This window comes from Oryx dammah, unplaced genomic scaffold, assembly GCF_014754425.2.
Source record: "Oryx dammah isolate SB20612 unplaced genomic scaffold, SCBI_Odam_1.1 HiC_scaffold_11163, whole genome shotgun sequence".
NCBI lineage: Eukaryota > Metazoa > Chordata > Mammalia > Artiodactyla > Bovidae > Oryx > Oryx dammah.
Window position 1 is genome coordinate 1,722,427 of NW_024080556.1, and position 18,972 is coordinate 1,741,398.

At 38.4% G+C, this 18,972-nt stretch overlaps 1 protein-coding gene across 5 annotated transcripts in view; it reads left to right on the forward strand.

Annotated features, from left to right (window-relative positions):
• The window catches only part of LOC120860696 (oxidation resistance protein 1), a 459,170-nt gene that overhangs the window by 329,204 nt on the left and 110,994 nt on the right, over positions 1-18,972 (forward strand). Inside the window, exon 1 of one of the 5 annotated variants that reach the window (XM_040236450.1) lies at positions 4,701-4,864. The exons of the other annotated variants lie outside the window; for them this stretch is intronic. Coding sequence (XP_040092384.1) covers positions 4,849-4,864 — 16 coding nt within the window. The 5' untranslated portion in view covers positions 4,701-4,848. Of the gene's footprint in view, positions 1-4,700; positions 4,865-18,972 lie in introns of those variants that run through there. 5 annotated transcript variants of the gene reach the window in all.

Sequence of the window (18,972 nt, forward strand, 5' to 3'; positions counted from 1 at the left end):
TTCCCCAATTCCTTTCCTATCTTTGTTCCTTCCATTTAAGAGTCATATTGATCTGTAAATTACAGTAAGACTTTGGAAAAATAACATAAGGGTGTTTAACAGTGTATTTTGGAATCATTATATGACAAAGTTTTGTCTAATGGAGGAAAACATGGTGGAATAGATTGGTGAGGAGATTGCCAGAAATTATTGTTCTTTCTGTGTTTGAATTGATTGCTTGGTCTGGTTGAAGCAACCAAAACTTATTGTCTATTTATTGGGTCCCCAATATTATTTATTTACCAAGCCCTGTTATACATAAAGACTTAAACAGAATTGGCACATGAACATACATTTTAGTAGAGTCTTATTTCCCACAGAAAGTTATGGTGTAAGTTAATGCCCACTGGGAAAAAATTCTGTAAGTAATAATACTCCCTGGTCCCAGATATTCACAAAAGAGAAATGACGCAAATTTGATTGAATCAAATCAGATCAGTCACATAGTTATTTCCATCATCAGCACTCTTTTTCTGCCATCAAGAAGATTTCAGATATTTTCAGCTTGAAATTGCATCTTGCAGTTTGCCAATGAAAAATGAATTCTACAGAAGAACATAGAAACCAAAAATGCTTTTTTGAAAAAGCTTCTAGGATATTTGTATGTATTTGAACATTCTTTAATACTTACATTTCATTGTGTTGGCTTTCACAGTTTCAAGAAAATAAAATAACAATAAAAAATAAATATCATTGCTGTATCTTCAAAATACAGGATACTTCCACGTCTGTTAAAATAGTATTGTTGAATATAAATCTCATTGCTATAGTAAGTATAAAACACAATTTTTTTTTTTGGAAGAGACATATGCTTTGTGCATGTGTTGCTTTTGAAGATAGGGATACTTTCAAGAGCTAGAGTAAAAAAAGACAAAAATACTATACTAAAGATGTGTGCAGGTGAAAAGGGGAACTGAAGGAGAGGGAATTGTGGTCATTTGAAAATCCTGTTTATCTCCTACACTTAAGCTTCCAATGGAGAGTCTATCATTATGCCATTTCAGTCACTTTATTTTCAAAAGCCAAAAGTTTTCTACTGCGAACATTTTCTCATCTAATAATATATTGGGGGTTAATATACTTCCCATCTCAATTTATTAATAGTTAACAGCTAACACTTATATTGGATGGACTTAGTATTAAATACTATACTAAGTGCTTTACCCATATTAATTCATTAACATGTTAACACATTTTAGCAAAGTTATATAAATCATGCATCAAGCATGTACTAACTCCTGGAAGTTCATGGAAGCACCATTTTTCTAGTTGTTCAGACCAGAGGCACTGCTGCATTTTTAAGACTCTTCTTTTACCTCTTCTACTCTGATCATCTCTGAGATTCAGCTGGCTCTATTCTCAAAATAAATCCAGAATCTGCCCAGCTCTTAGCCACCTGTGCTGCTCCCTTCTGGGTCCAAATACCTTAATCTTTCAGCTGCATTGTGGCAACAGCCCCCTGACTGGTCCCCCTGCCTCTGCTGCTTTCCACACCACCCCTCTACCAGTCAGCTTTCAGGAAGACAGGTGGAGGTATGTGGTACCAGGAATCTCATTGTGTGAATCTCATTGTCTCTCTCCTATGCCCAAACCTCTTTAGGGGCTCCTCTCTCTGAGAGTGAAAGCCAAGCTGAAGTTCTCATCCCGGTGCACAGAGTCTTAACTGGTCATCCCCACCTGAGCGCGCACACACACACAGCACTTGTTTCCTTCAGTGCCCACTGCATTCCAACTACCTTCGCTGTTCCTTGAACCCATCAGACATGCTTGTTTCTTTCACACGGCTTTTTCAATTGCTGTTCCCTCTGTCTTGGAGATTCCCAGGTGGCTCAGTGGTAAAGAATCCACCTGCCAATGCAGGAAAGGTGGAAGATGTAGGTTGATCCCTGGGCCAGAAAGATTTCCTGGAAGACAAAATGGCAACCCACTCCAGTAGAAAATCCCACAGATTAAGGAGCCTGGCAGGGTACAGTCTATAGAGTGTCAAAGAGTTGGAGAAGTCTGAGCCTTGAAAGCTCTTCCTATAGAGGCTCATATAGCCAGCTCCCTCATGTTCTTTAGCCTTTTTTCAGGAGTTATAACTTTTCAATGTGACTTTCCCTGGCCACCTTATCTAAAACTTAAAACCCTCCAGCCCCGCCACATTTCATACCTTTCTTCTCTGTTTTTTTTTTTTTTTCTCCTTTAGCACTTATCAGTAACAAATATATGTGTGTTGATATTTATCTTGCTAACTGGAATACAAACCCTGTGAAGAAGAATTTTTTTGTCTTTTTTTTTCATATTCTTTCTCTTATACCAAGAACAAAGTCTAGTGTGTAATGATATATCCTCAAATATTTGTTGACTGTATCCTCAGATATCAACCCTGTTCATGAGATATAATTATTACCCCATATTATAAACAAGGAAGTGAAATCACAGAATGATTAAGAAAATGCCTGAAGTCAAGCAAGCTAAGGGTCAGAATCGGAATTCAATTCCAAGACTTGATTTTGAAGTCTATGTTCAGACCACTCCTTATTTAAGTCACTGAGTAGATCAATTGGAAAAATAGTACTATATATAGATTCAACTATTCTCTGGGATTTTCTGCAATATGTTTTTCTTCCAGTTAAGTGGAAAATTGAGAGTTGCCTGACCTGGCTCAGCCAAACACAACAAAGCCTCTTTCCTCCATCTCTCTTTGATTTTTTTTTTTTTTTCTTAAAAAGAAGGTGTGAGTTTTTAACATGGAGAAGTGTACAAACAAATGACCCCAATCCCACTCATGTTTACGTTCTAGTAGTAATAATAGAGTAGCATATGGGCAATGTTAAAAAGAAAAAAGCAACGCTCTGGAAAAATACAAAATGAAAGCATTTATTGAATGTCTACTGCGTTCTGTAAAAAAAGTGCTAGAGCTCTGTATTTGGTAAGACAAGTAGAATTTAATGAGAAGGACAGACATATATGCAGACCGTTATAATTATGCATTTCGTAGAATGTCACGGTCGGGTTATGTCTACTTCTGAATTGGAATTTAGATGAAACAGCAAACAGAGATCTGCTGACAGCTGAAAGCGGGGCCTTGGAGAGTTGTGGGGCAGGTGTGTAAATAGTGAGTATGTGCATGTATGCTAAGTCACTTCAGTCGTGTCGAACTCTTTGCAACCTCATGGACTGTAGCCCATCAGCCCTCTCTGTCCATGGGATTCTCCAGGCAAGAATACTGGAGTGGGTGGCTGTGCTTTCCTCCAGGGGATCTTCCAGACCCAGGGATCAAACCCTCTTCGCTTCCATCCCCTGCCTTGGTAGGCGAGTTCTTTACCACTAGCGCCACCTGGGAGTTAAAGGGGATTAAATATCTCAAGAGTCAGGAAACTTGATGAAAGAGGAGGTTGGGGAATGCCAGCAGTAAGTGACACATCATAGTTTGCTTTAGATGACTGGACTAAGTGAGAGAGACTACTTTAAAACAGCATTACATATGCTGCTAAATAGAAATTACAGACAAACCAGTTATCTGAAGGTTGTGTAAATACATATTGAATTTAATTAGTAAAAGGATATCATTACTTATCTAAATGCATCATTTGGAAAATTACCAATTGCACGTCCTTTCCTACCCACCTTGCTCCTCTGGGAAGTCAGGTTTCCAGCTGATCATTTCTTTGATTTGACAAGGTCACTGTGAACTTCTGACTGTCATCCAAAGTGTTGGCAGTCCGATCTAGCTTAGTGACAGACTGCTAAGTTGTTACTCAGGTTGTCTGTAAAAAGGACACTGTGCCCTTACATGGTGTTGATTTCTCCATAAACAAGTGAAAAACAGGTAAGATATTTAAATAGTGTTAGGAAGAAAATATTAATAATAGGAAAAATATAGGGTTATGTGATCACATGAGACTCTAGTAGGGTGGGGAAGCAGGGGGATTAGCTTGGATAATGATGGGGGGCATCTCTGAGAAGGTGTCATTAGAGTTGAAACCCATATGATGAGAAGCCATATGCTAACCAGGTAGAGAGATTGTAAATATAAAGGTTGGAAGATGAAAACAAACTTGGTTTGTTCACAGAACAGAAAAAGTACAACTGGACAGAGTAGTAATAGTCCAGGATGAGGTCTCCGAGTCAGCCAGTGACATAATGTACACTCATAATTGACGTTCATTTATGCCTGAGAGCATTGGAATTGTTTTTCTTCTTTAAGTGTGTCTCGAGTATAAATCTACTACTATTTCTATCAGTAGTAGAAAATAACTGGAATTCTCTCTGCACTGCATCATTTGCAAAAACCTTTACATGCATTCTCATTTTACTCAAAATTCCTTAACATCCTCATGAAGTGTGTGTCTGTGTGTTTGCCGCTCAGTCGTGTCTGACTCTTAGCGACCCCATGGGTGCAGCCCACCAGGCTCCTCTGTCCATGGTATTTCCCAGGCAAGAATACTAGAGTGGGTTGCTATTTCCTTCTTCAGAGGATCTTCCTGACGCAGGGATCAAACCCAGATCTCCTACATTGCAAGCAGACTCTACCATCTGAGCCCTGAGGGAGACTTCATGAAGTAGGCTGGACTAACTTAATTTCCATTTTATGGAGAGGGAAACTGTGGCATAAAAATGTTGCATAACGTGCATACAAAGAGGCCTACAAAGCAACCCTTCCCCCAGTTACACAGATGTCAGTCATATGATTCCCCATGCATCATCAAAATTGTCCAAGAGTCAAAACTGTCTTTTAACCTAGAGTTAAAATGAACTTGGGGCTTTGGTATGTAACTAAAGGCTGCTCATTGCTGAAAAAAGAGAAACAAAGGAGTTCCTACAATGAATCAAAGAAAAGGTAATCTCAGTTTGCTCTAATAGCCTCTGTGTGTGTGTGTATGTGTTTTATTTATGTGTAAATTCTTTCAAGGCAAAAAAGAAACAGTTTTAAAAATGGAAAAAAACAAAATAAAACAGGGCTTTCCACATGGCTCAGATGGTAAAGAATCTGCTGGAAATGCCATCTGGACATATTAGAAATATCTCAGGGCTGGAGCTATTAAGCTTGCTTATTAGAGGCAAGTCAGGGTTGTACACTTAACCTCATATTCTTTTTTTTTAAATTTTTAAAATTAAGTTATCATTTAAGTTATCATGTAGATGTATGATATTTATTGTCTTGGTCTATTAGCTAAGAAAACCCTTTTCACTTTTGTGGATTTGATTATTATATTTTTAAGTAGTATTTCTTGTTTCTTGCTTATTATATTTATATTTTCATTTGTATTTCTACAAATGTCATTTTCTGTAAGACATGGCCTTGATTGAAGTTTGGTGACTTTTCTCTTTTAATTCAGTCCTTTTTCATATTTTTAAATTAGTTTATTTATTTCTCCTTTGGTCTTTGGTTTCTTAACACCTTATCTGTGTGGATTATTAAATCTTAACAATATATTTTTTTACTTTAAAAGCATCTCACTTTTCTTAGTTTTTAAAAACTCCTACGTGTTTTTTAAGCTTCAGATAAATATTTCATTTAAGATTGGCTTTTTTCCCTATACTTTCTCTTTCAAGTCTTAAAGCTGATTTCCTGATTCAACATCATAAATTTTTGTAATAATCATAACAACCACCACCAAATCTTAAACTTGAAGAAACTATCTCCAGGTTATCATTCACTGTTGTTGAGATACTTTTTCTCAGTTTCAAAACTATTAGATAAATAGTTCATAGTTTAATTTACTCCATAATTTAATTCTTCAAAACATTTACAGTTTCTAGTTTTAAATATATAAATATTTCAAGTCAATTTTTAATATACATAATAATACAGTTTAGATGCAGCTTAATTTTTAATGTACTCTGTAGGTTAAGGGATAGCACATATATTTTATCATTTCAAAATTGCAAATCCTGAAAAATAGAAAATGCCCAGACCCTTATTTTCCTAAAGGTCTTGACTCTTTTTTTCTATACAGTTAACCTTTCAAGTCAGCAACCACATTTATCTTAAGGTACATGTACATGTTATGCAAACAATTGAAATCGTGGCAACTCTGAGAAAACATGTCTTGTTAATAAAAACTGGATCAGAGCACAAGCAGAAAGGGAAGACATCAGGATAGAAAAGGTGGTATTTCAAAACTTGGTTTCTCATACATTTCTCAAAGTATATATTCAGACACTGGTCCGTAATCAAGATAGCAGTCCTTATGAACTAGCTTCAATTTTGTTGAGAGAAGACTGGCCATCAACATGTTTTAATCTTCCCTTACTTTCCTTTGTCTTTCAAAGCATATACTTTACCATTGATAATTTTAAGCAAAAATAGTGAAAAGGGACTACTGTTCCCAGCAGGAACATTAAGTGTAGAAAATAGGCTTTTTGAAATAGAAAAAGATAAAACATTAGGTATGTGATGGTAAATCAATATAAAGTGAGATATTCTGTTGATATTTCGTATCACCTTTCCTACTGTGGATGATTTACTACTATTGAATCAATACAGGAAACTGATAATGATAACATAACCAACATATGAAGATGACAAAAATGATAAAGCTAGCAAACTACCCAAGTGTTTCTAGAGCTTCTTGTCTGCTTTTCCCCTGCAGTCAAGCAACAATCGCACTGATACTTGGTTCTTCCAGTGCCAGCAAGGGACTTACTTGCTGTCTTCTCAGAGGTGATTAAGCTTCATGCCACTTTCTAACAAAGACAACCAATTTGAAAAGAATGCTGGTGCAATCCATAGCTGAAACATTAGCTGTAAGGCAAGTCCTAAAGCTTCTTTCATGACAGGACGTAGGAAGAGGTAAAGATTGGAGGGGCAGGGGGTCTGCCAGCTATTTTTTCTGAAGCTCTGTAGTGTTGCATTTGAAATTTCCCATACTACTATATCTCAGAGTACTTTATTACAAGGAATTCCTAACTGGACTTCTAACCTTCTTTTCTTTCTTCATGCCCTTCCAATCTATTATCCACACTGCCATCTTAATGATCTTTCTGAAATGTATTAATGGAACTGATTGGTTCTCTCTTTTAAAAATCCTCTTAAGATTTACCATTGCCTGCTACATATATTCCAAGTCCTTATGTCACACACACCGTCTTTTATGGTTTGGAACCTACCTTCCTAGCATCTCCTGTGCTCTGTATCCTCAGTCCTCTTTGTATTGACCTGATTTTAAGAATGCCTGTCCACTGGATTGTTGCAAGACTTCAGTGAGAAACTATATATAGATTACTCAGTAATAGCCAGTATTTACTGAACACTTACCATCTTCCAAGGTGCCAAAGACTGGGCTGAGTCTTTATGTGTATTTTCTCATTTAATCTTCATACAACCTTGTGAGGTATAGATACTTTTATCTATAATCTCCATTCTCTAAATGAAGAAACAGATTTTGAGAGGTCGCCAGCTTGCCCAAGGTCACACCTATAGCCAGAAATGGAGTTGTAATTTTATCTAGCCAACTTCTAACCTGATGCTTTTATAGACTTTACTGCTGCCTGGCACACTGCCTGGTGTACAATTCGGCTTGATTAAATATTCATTAAAACAAACATTACTATAAAACTTACAGTGTCTAGAAAATGACCTTTTTTTCTTGCCTCCATGGTGCAGCAAGGTTAACTGATAAAGCACTTTTTGCCCTCTTTTAAGATGCTCCTATCTCCTCTATGCTGTCTTCTGTCACTTCACACTCACGGACCTATAGTGTGCTAATTGTTGAAGTATCTAATGCCTTTCATCTGTGGGCTCTTCGTCTCACACCACATCTTCACTCTTTGTGTCCTTGGAGCAGAGCAGTTCAGCAATTGTGAACGAATGAAAGCAGTGAAACAAGCTCTGAAGAGAATTTTGAAATATGTGGGGTTTTCCCCTTTCTCAAAAATGAGGAATTCCTCCTTCCATTTAATGTGTAAGTGCATTAACATTCTGAATAACGCTCAACTGGATCATTGTGAAAGAGCAGAATCAGAATTAGAAGGTTGGAGTGGGAAAGGGGAAGATGAACCCTTCTTTTTCTTCAGTTCCCTTTCCCCTACAAATGAAAAAGAAGCAAGGTTGAAGGAAAGATGATAACATTTAGAAATGGTGAAATGAACTGTAAATTCTCTTTAAAAAAAAACAGTTATGCTTCACACCAAGTTGACTAAGATTCAAGTGTTAGTTTTTCTGCCCTTACCCTTTTTACATTTTCTAAACACAGGTTACTTACCTGTTGGCTCAGACGGTAAATCTGCCTGCAATGCTGGAGACCCGGGTTCAGTCCCTGGGTCAGGAAGATCCCCTGGAGAAGGGAATGGCAACCCACTCCAATATTTTTGCCTAGAGAATTCTATGGACAGAGGAGCCTGGTGGGCTGCAGTCCATGTAGTTGCAAAAAGTTGGACACGACTGAGTGACTATCACACACAAACACAGTTATACCTTCTTTCACAGTTTCTCAAAGGTTAGTGAATTAGAAGTGTTAGTCACTCAGTTGTGTCTGACTGTTTGCGACCCCATGGACTATAGCCCGCCAGTCTCCTCTGTCCATGGAATTCTCCAGGCAAGAATACTGGAGTGGGTTGCCATGCCCTTCTCCAGGGGATCTTCCCTACCCAGGGATCAAACCCAGGTCTCCTGCATTGCAGGCAGATGCTTTACTGTCTGAGCACTAGGGAAGTCTGAAACACCACTAAATTTTAAGATCTGAGAACTTGAGGGAAGTCAACTGATGGGCATATGGTCACAGAGTGAGTCAGTGAAAGTTCCAGGAAGAAATCTGCTCATCTGACTGCTAGTTCAGGGTTCTACACATCCCACTATGTGCCCCTAAAGTAGTGATGAATCTTGAAGATGGCACAGTTGGGGCAAGAAATCACTGTCATTGCCAGTGCTCATATTCTGTTTCCCCTGCTTAATAGAATAATAATTTTAAACTCATAAATGGGAATATTCTATTGATTAGCATGTACTATTATGCCAAGGATACCAACAAAGAAACACGTCTAAAATTTACATTATCCCCTAAAATATAGAGAACCAGCATATATCAGCACAAAAGCATTTCTTAAGTTATAAAACAAATATTTATTATTTGGTATGAAGAAGAGGTTAAACATTATTTTTAATAAACGGCTTTCCTTTTTCTTTTTAACTTGTGTGGCAAGGTCCTCCATCACTAGGTGATATTCAACAACTATAAGGTCTAAAACAGATTTGTTACTCTGGGGAAATATAGTAATAATTTCCCTTAGTCATTGTAAGCTAATACAGTCTGATATATCTACATTACAATCCCATATCTTAAGAGAGTGAAACCCCTACTTCTGTGTATTAATTGGTAGGTAATCCTTAGTATCCCACCCACTTGACCTTCTCTGTTTTCTCTTTGTATTGGGAAGTAGTGCCTTACCTTTCTCTGTAGAGATAAAAGTCAGCTAATACCTGGCTTTGGTTCCTTACACTGTTACCTGGCAGGTATGCAACCCCTCATTTCTTCATCTGCAACATGGGGATAATATTACTCACCTTCCCCACAAGGTTCTCGCCAAGATGAATGACATATGTCTAAACATAGGCTTCAATTCTAGAATCCTGGAACTGAAAAGGACCTTCCCAAGGTGAGTCTACCTGACCATGGTAAGGAATACATGGTAAGTGCTATGCCCAAGAACTTCCCTAGTGGTCCAGTGGTTTTGAATCTGCAATAAAAACAAAAGAATCTGCCTCCCAGTGCAGGGGACAGGGGTTCAACTCCTGGTCTGGAAAGATCCCACATGCCATGGGGCAACTAAGCCCACAACTACTGAGCCCCTGTTCTGCAGCAAGAGAAGCCACCACAATGAGAAGCCCATGTACCTCAGTAAAGAGTAGTCCCGTCTTAACACAACTAGAGAGAGTCTGTGCAGCAACCAAGAGCCAGCATGGAAAAAGAAAATTAATTAATTAAAAATATTAAAGTTTAAAAAAAATGCTTTGCTCAAGACCAGTTAGCCCATGAGTCATACATCTGAGGCCTTTGCTTGAGTATGCTTTTTTTTTTTTCCTTTTTTTTTCCCCACTTGATAGGCACAAGGGAACTGATATGCACAAGGAAGGAATGTAAAGACTATGGTAGAATGAACTCAAAGAGGAAGTAGGTGTTCTGTGCCAAGTAACGTGACAGCAAATAAGAAAAGAGAAGATATAAGGAAAAGCATTTATTGGAGAGTTTATAGCATGCCAAACACACATTAAAACATGAAAAGCTTTTAATTATCCAATGTGTGTTACACAGGTAAAATATCTACTGAGAATACTTTTTTAACATATGTGTGTGCCAAGTGGCTTCAGTTGTGTCCGACTCTGCGACCCCATGGACCGTAGCCTGCCAGCTTCCTCTGTCCATGGGATTCTCCAGGCAGTAATACTGGAGTGGGTTGCCATTTCCTTCTCCAGGGGATCTTCCCGACCCAGGGATGGAACCCTGGTCTTTTCTGTCTCCTGTATTGGCAGGTGGATTCTTTACCCCTAGCACCACCACCTGGGAAGTATAGAATTATTCAGAACCATTCCTTGTTGTCCCTGTTTCTAGTACTTTTCTAGGACTGCACACCAAATCCCTTGCTTTAAGCTGTGTTGCCTCAGTGCTGGCTGGAGTGGAGGTTGCATGAGGAAGTTCAAGGAGCTGAGGTGTGGAGAGAAGTAGCTGCCTGGATTAGAGAAGGGGTGTCCAGGAGGCCTCTCACTCACTAATGACTCTTTAGTGATTTCCAGTCTTAGGCATCCAACTGGGTTTTTAAGTCCCTTTTACGAAATGGAAATATTTTCTTAAAATGATACTTACATCTCCGAAAATTACTTCCTTGACAGTAAATCTACATTTCTCCTCTAATCACATCAGCTTTGATTGGTATGGAGAGGTGAAAGAGAGTGTAACTGAGAGTTTAAAGCCCTTAGGAAAGGGCAGACCTACATAGAGGTTGAATGATAGATATCAAAGGTTACTGAGTGCCAGGAGGCAAAAGAAACTCATTAAAAAAAGAAAAAGATTGGTGAGAAATGCCAAAAACAGCCTTTGGCTGATATGGTTTTTTTTACTTAGGGCATGGAGGTAACCAATTAAAATCCAAAACGTGATACTACTTTTTTTTAATGCTTAAACTTGATATTGAGTGCTGTATTTCATGGGTGCTAAGAAAAGGAACAAGTCAAATTCTAGCATCCTAGAACAAGTCTAGGATCAGCAGACACCAAAACATAAAAGGGACAGTGGAGAGATGACAGAGCTGGAAACTGAGAACCTGAATTCAAACTCCTACTCTAGAAGTGAGGAGTTGCGTCTGTCTGTGAGTAAAGACCTCTGATGATACTTATCTAAACATACAAAGCTTTATTTTCTCCTGTGTAAAGAAGTGCAGAAACAGGCAATCACTGATAAGGGTTCAGGATGTCAAGCTGGTGTCGTTTTGAAATTTCCTTAGCCTTTTCCTCATGGTTCTCTGTGAGCTACTATAGCTCTTGCCATCACATCCATCTTTCAGATAGGAGGAAGGTAACAGGCAGAAAGGGGTAAAACCCATATCAGTGAAGAAAAACTTACAGCAGACTTCCACTTCTATCTTAGTTTCTAGAACTGTGTCACAGAACTACCTAGAAAAAGAAAGTGAAAAATTAGCTTTTTTGCTAAAAGCACTGTTATCCCAAATAGAATCAAGAAGGAAGAAGGGCAGAATGGATAGTTAGTAGTCTTGGACAGAGCAGCATTGATGAGGGGAAAATGAATGAGAATTTCAGCATATCAAAAAGCAGAATGTAATATATAAATATAAGTGACATATAAATAGAAGGGAAAGAGCTGTCTGTTTTAGGAGACTGTAATGCATGCTTTTCTGCCTCTCTGGTCATTGGTGACAACAAAATAAGCACAAATTATTTAAAAATCCATGGTGGGCATTTTAAAAATATACCAATAGGTGATAGAAATTTAACCTTAAAACACACCAGCTGCAGACTATTCTAACATCTTATTTTCTTACATGACCTCTGTGAACTCTTGCCATTCAGCCAGTTGCACAATCCAAATGTGGTCTCAGAGCACCTTAAAAGATGGGTCAGATATGCCTGGTGTAGGACAAGACAGCTAAAATACTTCTACCTGGAAATCCCTGATGTGAATAGTTGGTTTTAAAAAGAGATTTTTTTCCCCCAAAACAAAAGAGTGGGAGTAGGGGACTGAATTTTAAAAGTAAACCAAATGGATCATTTTTTTGGGTTCAACACTACAAGAACTTCAGACTTTTCTAGTAAAAAAACATTTATCCTTTGTCAGCTGACAGTGGTCTACATTAAAAAGTATTTTTCAATGGAATCATGTGTAAAAAATTTTAGTTTCAAGAGTATTAGCGTGTAATCAAAATTAGAATTAAGCTTAAAAGCCAGAGATGAGATAACTAATATCCTAAAGCCATCCATACAATAATCCTTCTCTTATAGATCCAGATTCAGAAATAGCCAAATAGTTTATCAATGAAAGATATCAGAAACAGCAGAGCTCTATACCAATACTACTAATAAAAACATCCAGACTCTTGAGAGCTTAGATAGACCTTAGATTAGTAAAGACATTTATTTCACTGAAAGATTTGAGATCACTACCCAGAAGTTTTCTTTTTGTTTTTAACTTCCTGGACTGCTCTATTTTACTCAGGAGCTATCTTAAGAACCTGGGACAGAGTGGAGAGGGGTAGAAAGCCATTGGCCTCTTGTTTATACATGGATCAGAGTTGAGCCAATATTCATTAAATGGACAGGACAGTTAAATGGAAATTTCTGGAAGTAACCTGTAGCGTTATGCTCAAGAAAACATTAGACCAGTCCTCTGAAGGATTTTATTTTGGCCTTTTGCTGTGTGAAATGGGACCTAACCTCAAGTGTGAAGCCTGGAAGAATATACCACAAGGTCAAGAGAGCAAGGGAGAATCTTCTGGATCAAAGGTAATGGTTATCAGACATGGAAGTCATAGAAGGAGAAGAAACTGCTGATTAAATATCTCAAAGACAAATATAGGGATACCAGACTGCCTTATCTGCCTCCTGAGACACCTGTGTGCAGGTCAAGAAGCAACAATTAAAACTGGACATAGAAAAACAAACTGGTTCAAAATTGGGAAAGGAGTATGTCAAGGCTGTATATTGTCACCCTGTTTATTTAAATTCTATGCAGAGTACATCATGTGAAATACTGGGCTGTGTGAAGCCCAAGCTGGAATCAAGATTGCTAAGAGAAATATCAATAATCTCAGATATGCAGATGACACCACCCTAATGGCAGAAAGCAAAGAGGAACTAATGAGTCTCTTGATGAAGATGAAAGAAGAGAATGAAAAGACTGGCTTAAAACTCAACATTCAAAAAACTAAGATCATGGCATCTGGTCCCATCATTTCATGGCAAATACATGGGGAAAAAGTGGAAACAGTGACAGACTTTATTTTCTTGGGCTCCAGAATCACTGCAGACGGTGACTATAACCATGAAATTAAAAGACACTTGCTCCTTAGAAGAAAAGCTGTAGCAAACCTAGACAGCATATTAAAAATAAGAGACATCACTTTGCCTACAAAGGTTCATCTAGTCAAACTATGCTTTTGCAGTAGTCTTGTACAGATGTGGTAGTTAGACCATAAAGAAGGCTGAGCACCTAAAGAATTGATGCTTTTGAACTGTGGTACTGGAGAAGATTCTTGAGAGTTCCTTGGACTGCAAGGAGATCAAACCAGTCAATCATAAAGGATCAGTCCTGAATATTCATTGGAAGGACTGATGTCGAAGCTGAAGCTCCAATACTTTGGCCACCTGATGTAAAGAAATGACTCATTGGAAAAGACACTGATGCTGAGAAAGAGTAAAGGCAGGAGGAGAAGGGGGTGACAGAGGATGAGATAGCTGGATGGCATCACTGATTCAATGGATGTGAGTTTGAGTGAACTCCAGGAGTTGGTGATGGACAGGGAGGCCTGGCGTGCTGCGATTCATGGGGTCGCAAAGAGTCGGATATGACTGAGCGACTGAACTGAACTGAACTGATTATCTGATAATAAATGGGTTGTCATTGTTCAGTTCAGTCGCTCAGTCGTGTCCAACTCTTTGCGACCCCATGAATCGCAGCACACCAGGCCTCCCTGTCCATCACCAACTCCCGGAGTTCACTCAGACTCACGTCCATCGAGTCAGTGATGCCATCCAGCCATCTCATCCTCTGTCATCCCCTTCTCCTCCTGCCCCCGCAATCCCTCCCAGCATCAAGAGTCTTTTCCAATGAGTCAACTCTTCACATGAAGTGGCCAAAGTACTGGAGTTTCAGCTTTAGCATCATTCCTTCCACAGAAATCCCAGGGCTGATCTCCTTCAGAATGGACTGGTTGGATCTCAGCTAATGCTTATTCTGTATTGATTTGGTTTAGGTGCTTTGTGTATGTGTGTGTATATATATGTGTGTGTGTATGTATATATTACATGTGGTTTTAGGCGCTATATGTGGATGTGTATATGTTATAGGTACTGAAAAAGGGGGGAGCACTTTTTATATACCACCTTTCTTTCATTTAAATTTTTACTGTGTTTTGTTAAGTTAGACATAGTTATATAATCTAACATATGATTTCTAGTCCTTCTTTACTTGTATCACATGTAAATACTGATTCCCAAACACTACATAATTGTAAAATTATGGTAATATCACTACTCCTCTGTTACCATATGGCTGTCTTGCAAATAAGTCTTCGAAAGTAATTGACTTTCAGACTATTCTCTTCAATTATTTTGGTTTGCTACTAGTACTCGTTGCCAATTCTACCTTCTTATCTTACTCTCCATATCATTAAACTAAGAGAATACATCTCTGAAACAAATAGATTCATTGTCTCATAGGAAAGACATTTGAGAAAATCAAGCTCAAAAGGAAAAGGAAAAGGAAAAAGAGCAAAGTGCGGAACAATATTGGGCTCCTTGCCTCATTTATTTTTTGCCCTGATCATCTGCACCAGTGCTTGCTTGCAATGAAAGATGACTCTAAGTGACTCTGTGCTGATGGAATTTATTAGAAGAGAAGGAATAATTTACAAGTCATGGCTTCAACTTAGCGCTGCAGACTTCTTGTCCATATAAATCATGTGTTGTGTTCATATATATAGTCACTCATAAAAAAATTCAGAACGCACTGTGCTGTTGTGGATTGACCTAGGCTTTCTTCCCTAGCTTCTTAGATTTCCCAAAGTATCAAGTTTAATTTGGGGATTCTCTTCAAACTTCACAAGCTAAGAGAGAGATAAGGAAATATCAGAGTGTCCCATCAACTCAACTTCAGTAATCTTGAAAATTTGCTCTCCGACTAAATCCTAGTCCTAGTACCAAAACAGTTATTACTGATAATATACAAAAAGTTCTATACTTTATATAAGACTTATATGCATGAACAACAAGTTTCCTTAGTTTTACGGTACCCACTTAAGATGGGTGATTTGGGACATTTCATATTGTACAATTTTATTACCTAAATTTTATTAATGAACTGCCAAGAACTGAAACTTTTCAAAAGACTTACTCGATGAGTTGATCTAATATTTTTTAAAGTCTTAATTTCTAGTTATGATACCCTGAAAAAGCATGGAAAGGAAATCCTCCAAAAACAAATAATATTCTCCCCCTTAGGATCCTGCCCAGTTCTATAGTCTGCGCTGTACAGAAGGAGAGAAAAGCTGTAGCTTCTAGAGGAGCCTAATATGAACAAAGAACTGAGGACTTAGTTTTAGAACTTAGAAGAAAGTCTCAGAAACTAAAATATTTTAACTTGGAATAAAAAGATTACATAATCAATAAAATAATAATAGCTTACATTTCTCGAACAAATGCCACATCTTTCTTCGGTTACTCTATAAGAGGAGAGCATTATTATACTCATTTTACAGATAAGAAAACTGAGTCTTGGGAAAAATTAACTTTTCCAAAGTTATATAAATAGTAAGTGATAGAGGTGAAGTTGAATCACAGAAATCTGACTCTAGAACTAGCTATTTAACAGCAATTGCCATAAAGCATGTGCTATTCATACTTTGAATCAAATAATACTCCTTAAGATATTCCTGTGGAAAGAGGTGAGATTGAATCTATTCAAGGTTTCAGTTCAGTTCAGTCACTCAGTCGTGTCCACCTCTTTGCGACCCCATGAGTCGCAGCATGCCAGGCCTCCCTGTCCATCACCAACTCCAGGAGTTCACTCAGACTCACGTCCATCGAGTCAGTGATGCCATCCAGCCATCTCATCCTCGGTCGTCCCCTTCTCCTCCTGCCCCCCAGTCCCTCCCAGCATCAGAGTCTTTTCTAATGAGTCAACTCTTCGCATGAGGTGGCCAAAGTACTGGAGTTTCAGCTTTCAGCTTCAGCATCATTCCTTCCAAAGAAATCCCAGGGCTGATCTCCTTCAGAATGGACTGGTTGGATCTCCTTGCAGTCCAAGGGACTCTCAAGAGTCTTATCCAACACCACAGTTCAAAAGCATCAATTCTTCGGTGCTCAGCCCTCTTCACAGTCCAACTCTCACATCCATACATGACCACAGGAAAAACCATAGCCTTGACTAGATGGACCTTAGTCGGCAAAGTAATGTCTCTGCTTTTGAATATGCTATCTAGGTTGGTTATAACTTTTCTTCCAAGGAGTAAGCATCTTTTAATTTCATGGCTGCAGTCACCATCTGCAGTGATTTTGGAGCCCCCCAAAATAAAGTCTGACATTGTTTCCATTGTTTCCCCATCTATTTGCAATGAAGTGATGGTACCAAATGCCATGATCTTCATTTTCTGAATGTTGAGCTTTAAGTCAACTTTTTCACTCTCCACTTTCACTTTCATCAAGAGGCTTTTTAGTTCCTCTTCACTTTATTCACAGAAACTAACGATATTAGAAGAGGAATAAGTAATATCAAATGGAGACAAACATGGAAATTCAGACCATGGGCTATAGCCCAGTCAGTGACCTGTTTCTCAAAACAAGCAAACACCAGCAGAGGCTTTGCTTGTACCTTCCTGCTTCAAATATGGTCCATTTTGAGTCCAGCAACACTGACACCACCTAGACAGATGATATCTCAGATCCTGCCTCAAGTCTCACTGAATCTTAAGATCCCTAAGTGATTCATTTGCACGTTAGAGTTTGCAAAACACTGGTCTAGATGACTAGAGACTGAAATAATTGTAATAGGTAGATCTTGTTTGGATTGCGATTCCACAAGCCAAGTGCAAAAAGACTTTTTCACCTATTGGAGAAATTGGGCATGGACTAGTTCTTGGCTTCTAAATGCTAATTTTATTTGGCGTGATAAAGAAACCTATCAAAGGTTCCAACAAAGGTCCGTATAGTCAAAGCTATGGTTTTTCCAGTAGTCATGTATGGATGTGAGAATTGGCCCATAAAGGAAGCTGAATGCTGAAGAATTGGTGCTTTTGAACTGTGGTGCTGGAGAAGACTCTTAAGAGTCCCTGGACTGCAAAAAGATCAAACCAGTCAATCCTAAAGGAAATCAACCCTGAATATCATTGGAAGGACTGATGCTGAAGCTGAAGCTCCAATACTTTGGCCACCTGATGTGAAGAGCTGACACATTAGAGAAGACCCTGATACTGGGAAAGATTGAAGGCGGGAGGAGAAGTGGACGACAGAGGACAAGATGGTTGGATGGCATCACCGACTTGATGGACATGAGTTTGAGCGAGCTCCGGGAGATGCTGATGGACAGAGAAGCCTGGCGTGCTGCAGTCCATGAGGTCTCAGAGAGTCCTACATGACTAAGAGACTGAACAACAGAAAGGCACCTAATGGTTAATGATGAATGTCCAAATCACTTATTTTACTGCTTTTTTATATCTTATTTATTTATTTATGAGGTGGCAGCAGGTCTTAGGTGCAGCACCTGGAATCTTTGATCTTTCTTGTGGCATATGGGATCTAGTTCTTCAGCCAGGGATCGAACCCAGGCCACCGTGTTGGGTGCTCGGAGTCTTAGCCACTGGACCACAAGGGAAGTTCCCAAATCTTTTAAAATGTAGACATGTATTCCAAGATATATAGGGGTGAAATAATATGGCTGGAATTTGCTTTAAAACATTTTGGCGAAGACAGTAGCAGTAAGTGATACTAATGTGGTAAAATCTTGGAAATGTTTGAAACTGTCCTATCAACTTTTCAACGTGTTAGAATATGTCATACTTTTTTTAAAATATAAAAATAAATGAACTTATGCCCTAGAAATTGTAGAAATACCTAAAAGAAGTTTCTTATAGTAAAAAGGGTTAATCATGTAACAGGATGCCATTTTCTCCAAAGGATTTAAATATGTGCTGTTATTAACACATATTTTTTGTTCTATGGGCAATTTTAAATATAGTCCTGGTAAAAACCAGAAGACAGAAAAAATCTGTCAAGCTCCCTTTCTCAAAATTGATTCTGTGGTAGATGTTATGCTTTGTGAATACTTTGGGCTGTTGGTCTTAGATTTAATGCCTTTGTTGTGTTTAAAAACAAGAAAAAGCAGTTGGTGATGCCTCTGATCTCGCCCCGTGTTTCCTTTCTTGTGGCATTCTTCCGTTTAATGGTTGACTGATGGAATGTTGAGCTACATAGTCATCCAAATCAGGCATTTAATAGAGAGTCCTGTACTGATCTCATTCTGTTGAGAGTCTATGCTTGTAAGTGCAGACTAAGGTCCTTTGATGTTACGTGATCAATAGGAAACCCTTTAAGCTGGTATGTATTTGTCATATAGAAAGGCATTCCTTTCAACATCATATAAACCCTTCATGTATCTAACTACTGAAAAGCATATCATTTTTTTTGTTTGTTTCTGGAAAAGGGGATAAAAGAGAATTCCCCGAGCTATTAAAAAGAGAAGCCAAGTTCTTTTGCAGCTTATTAAATGGCAGTATTTGTGGCAATAT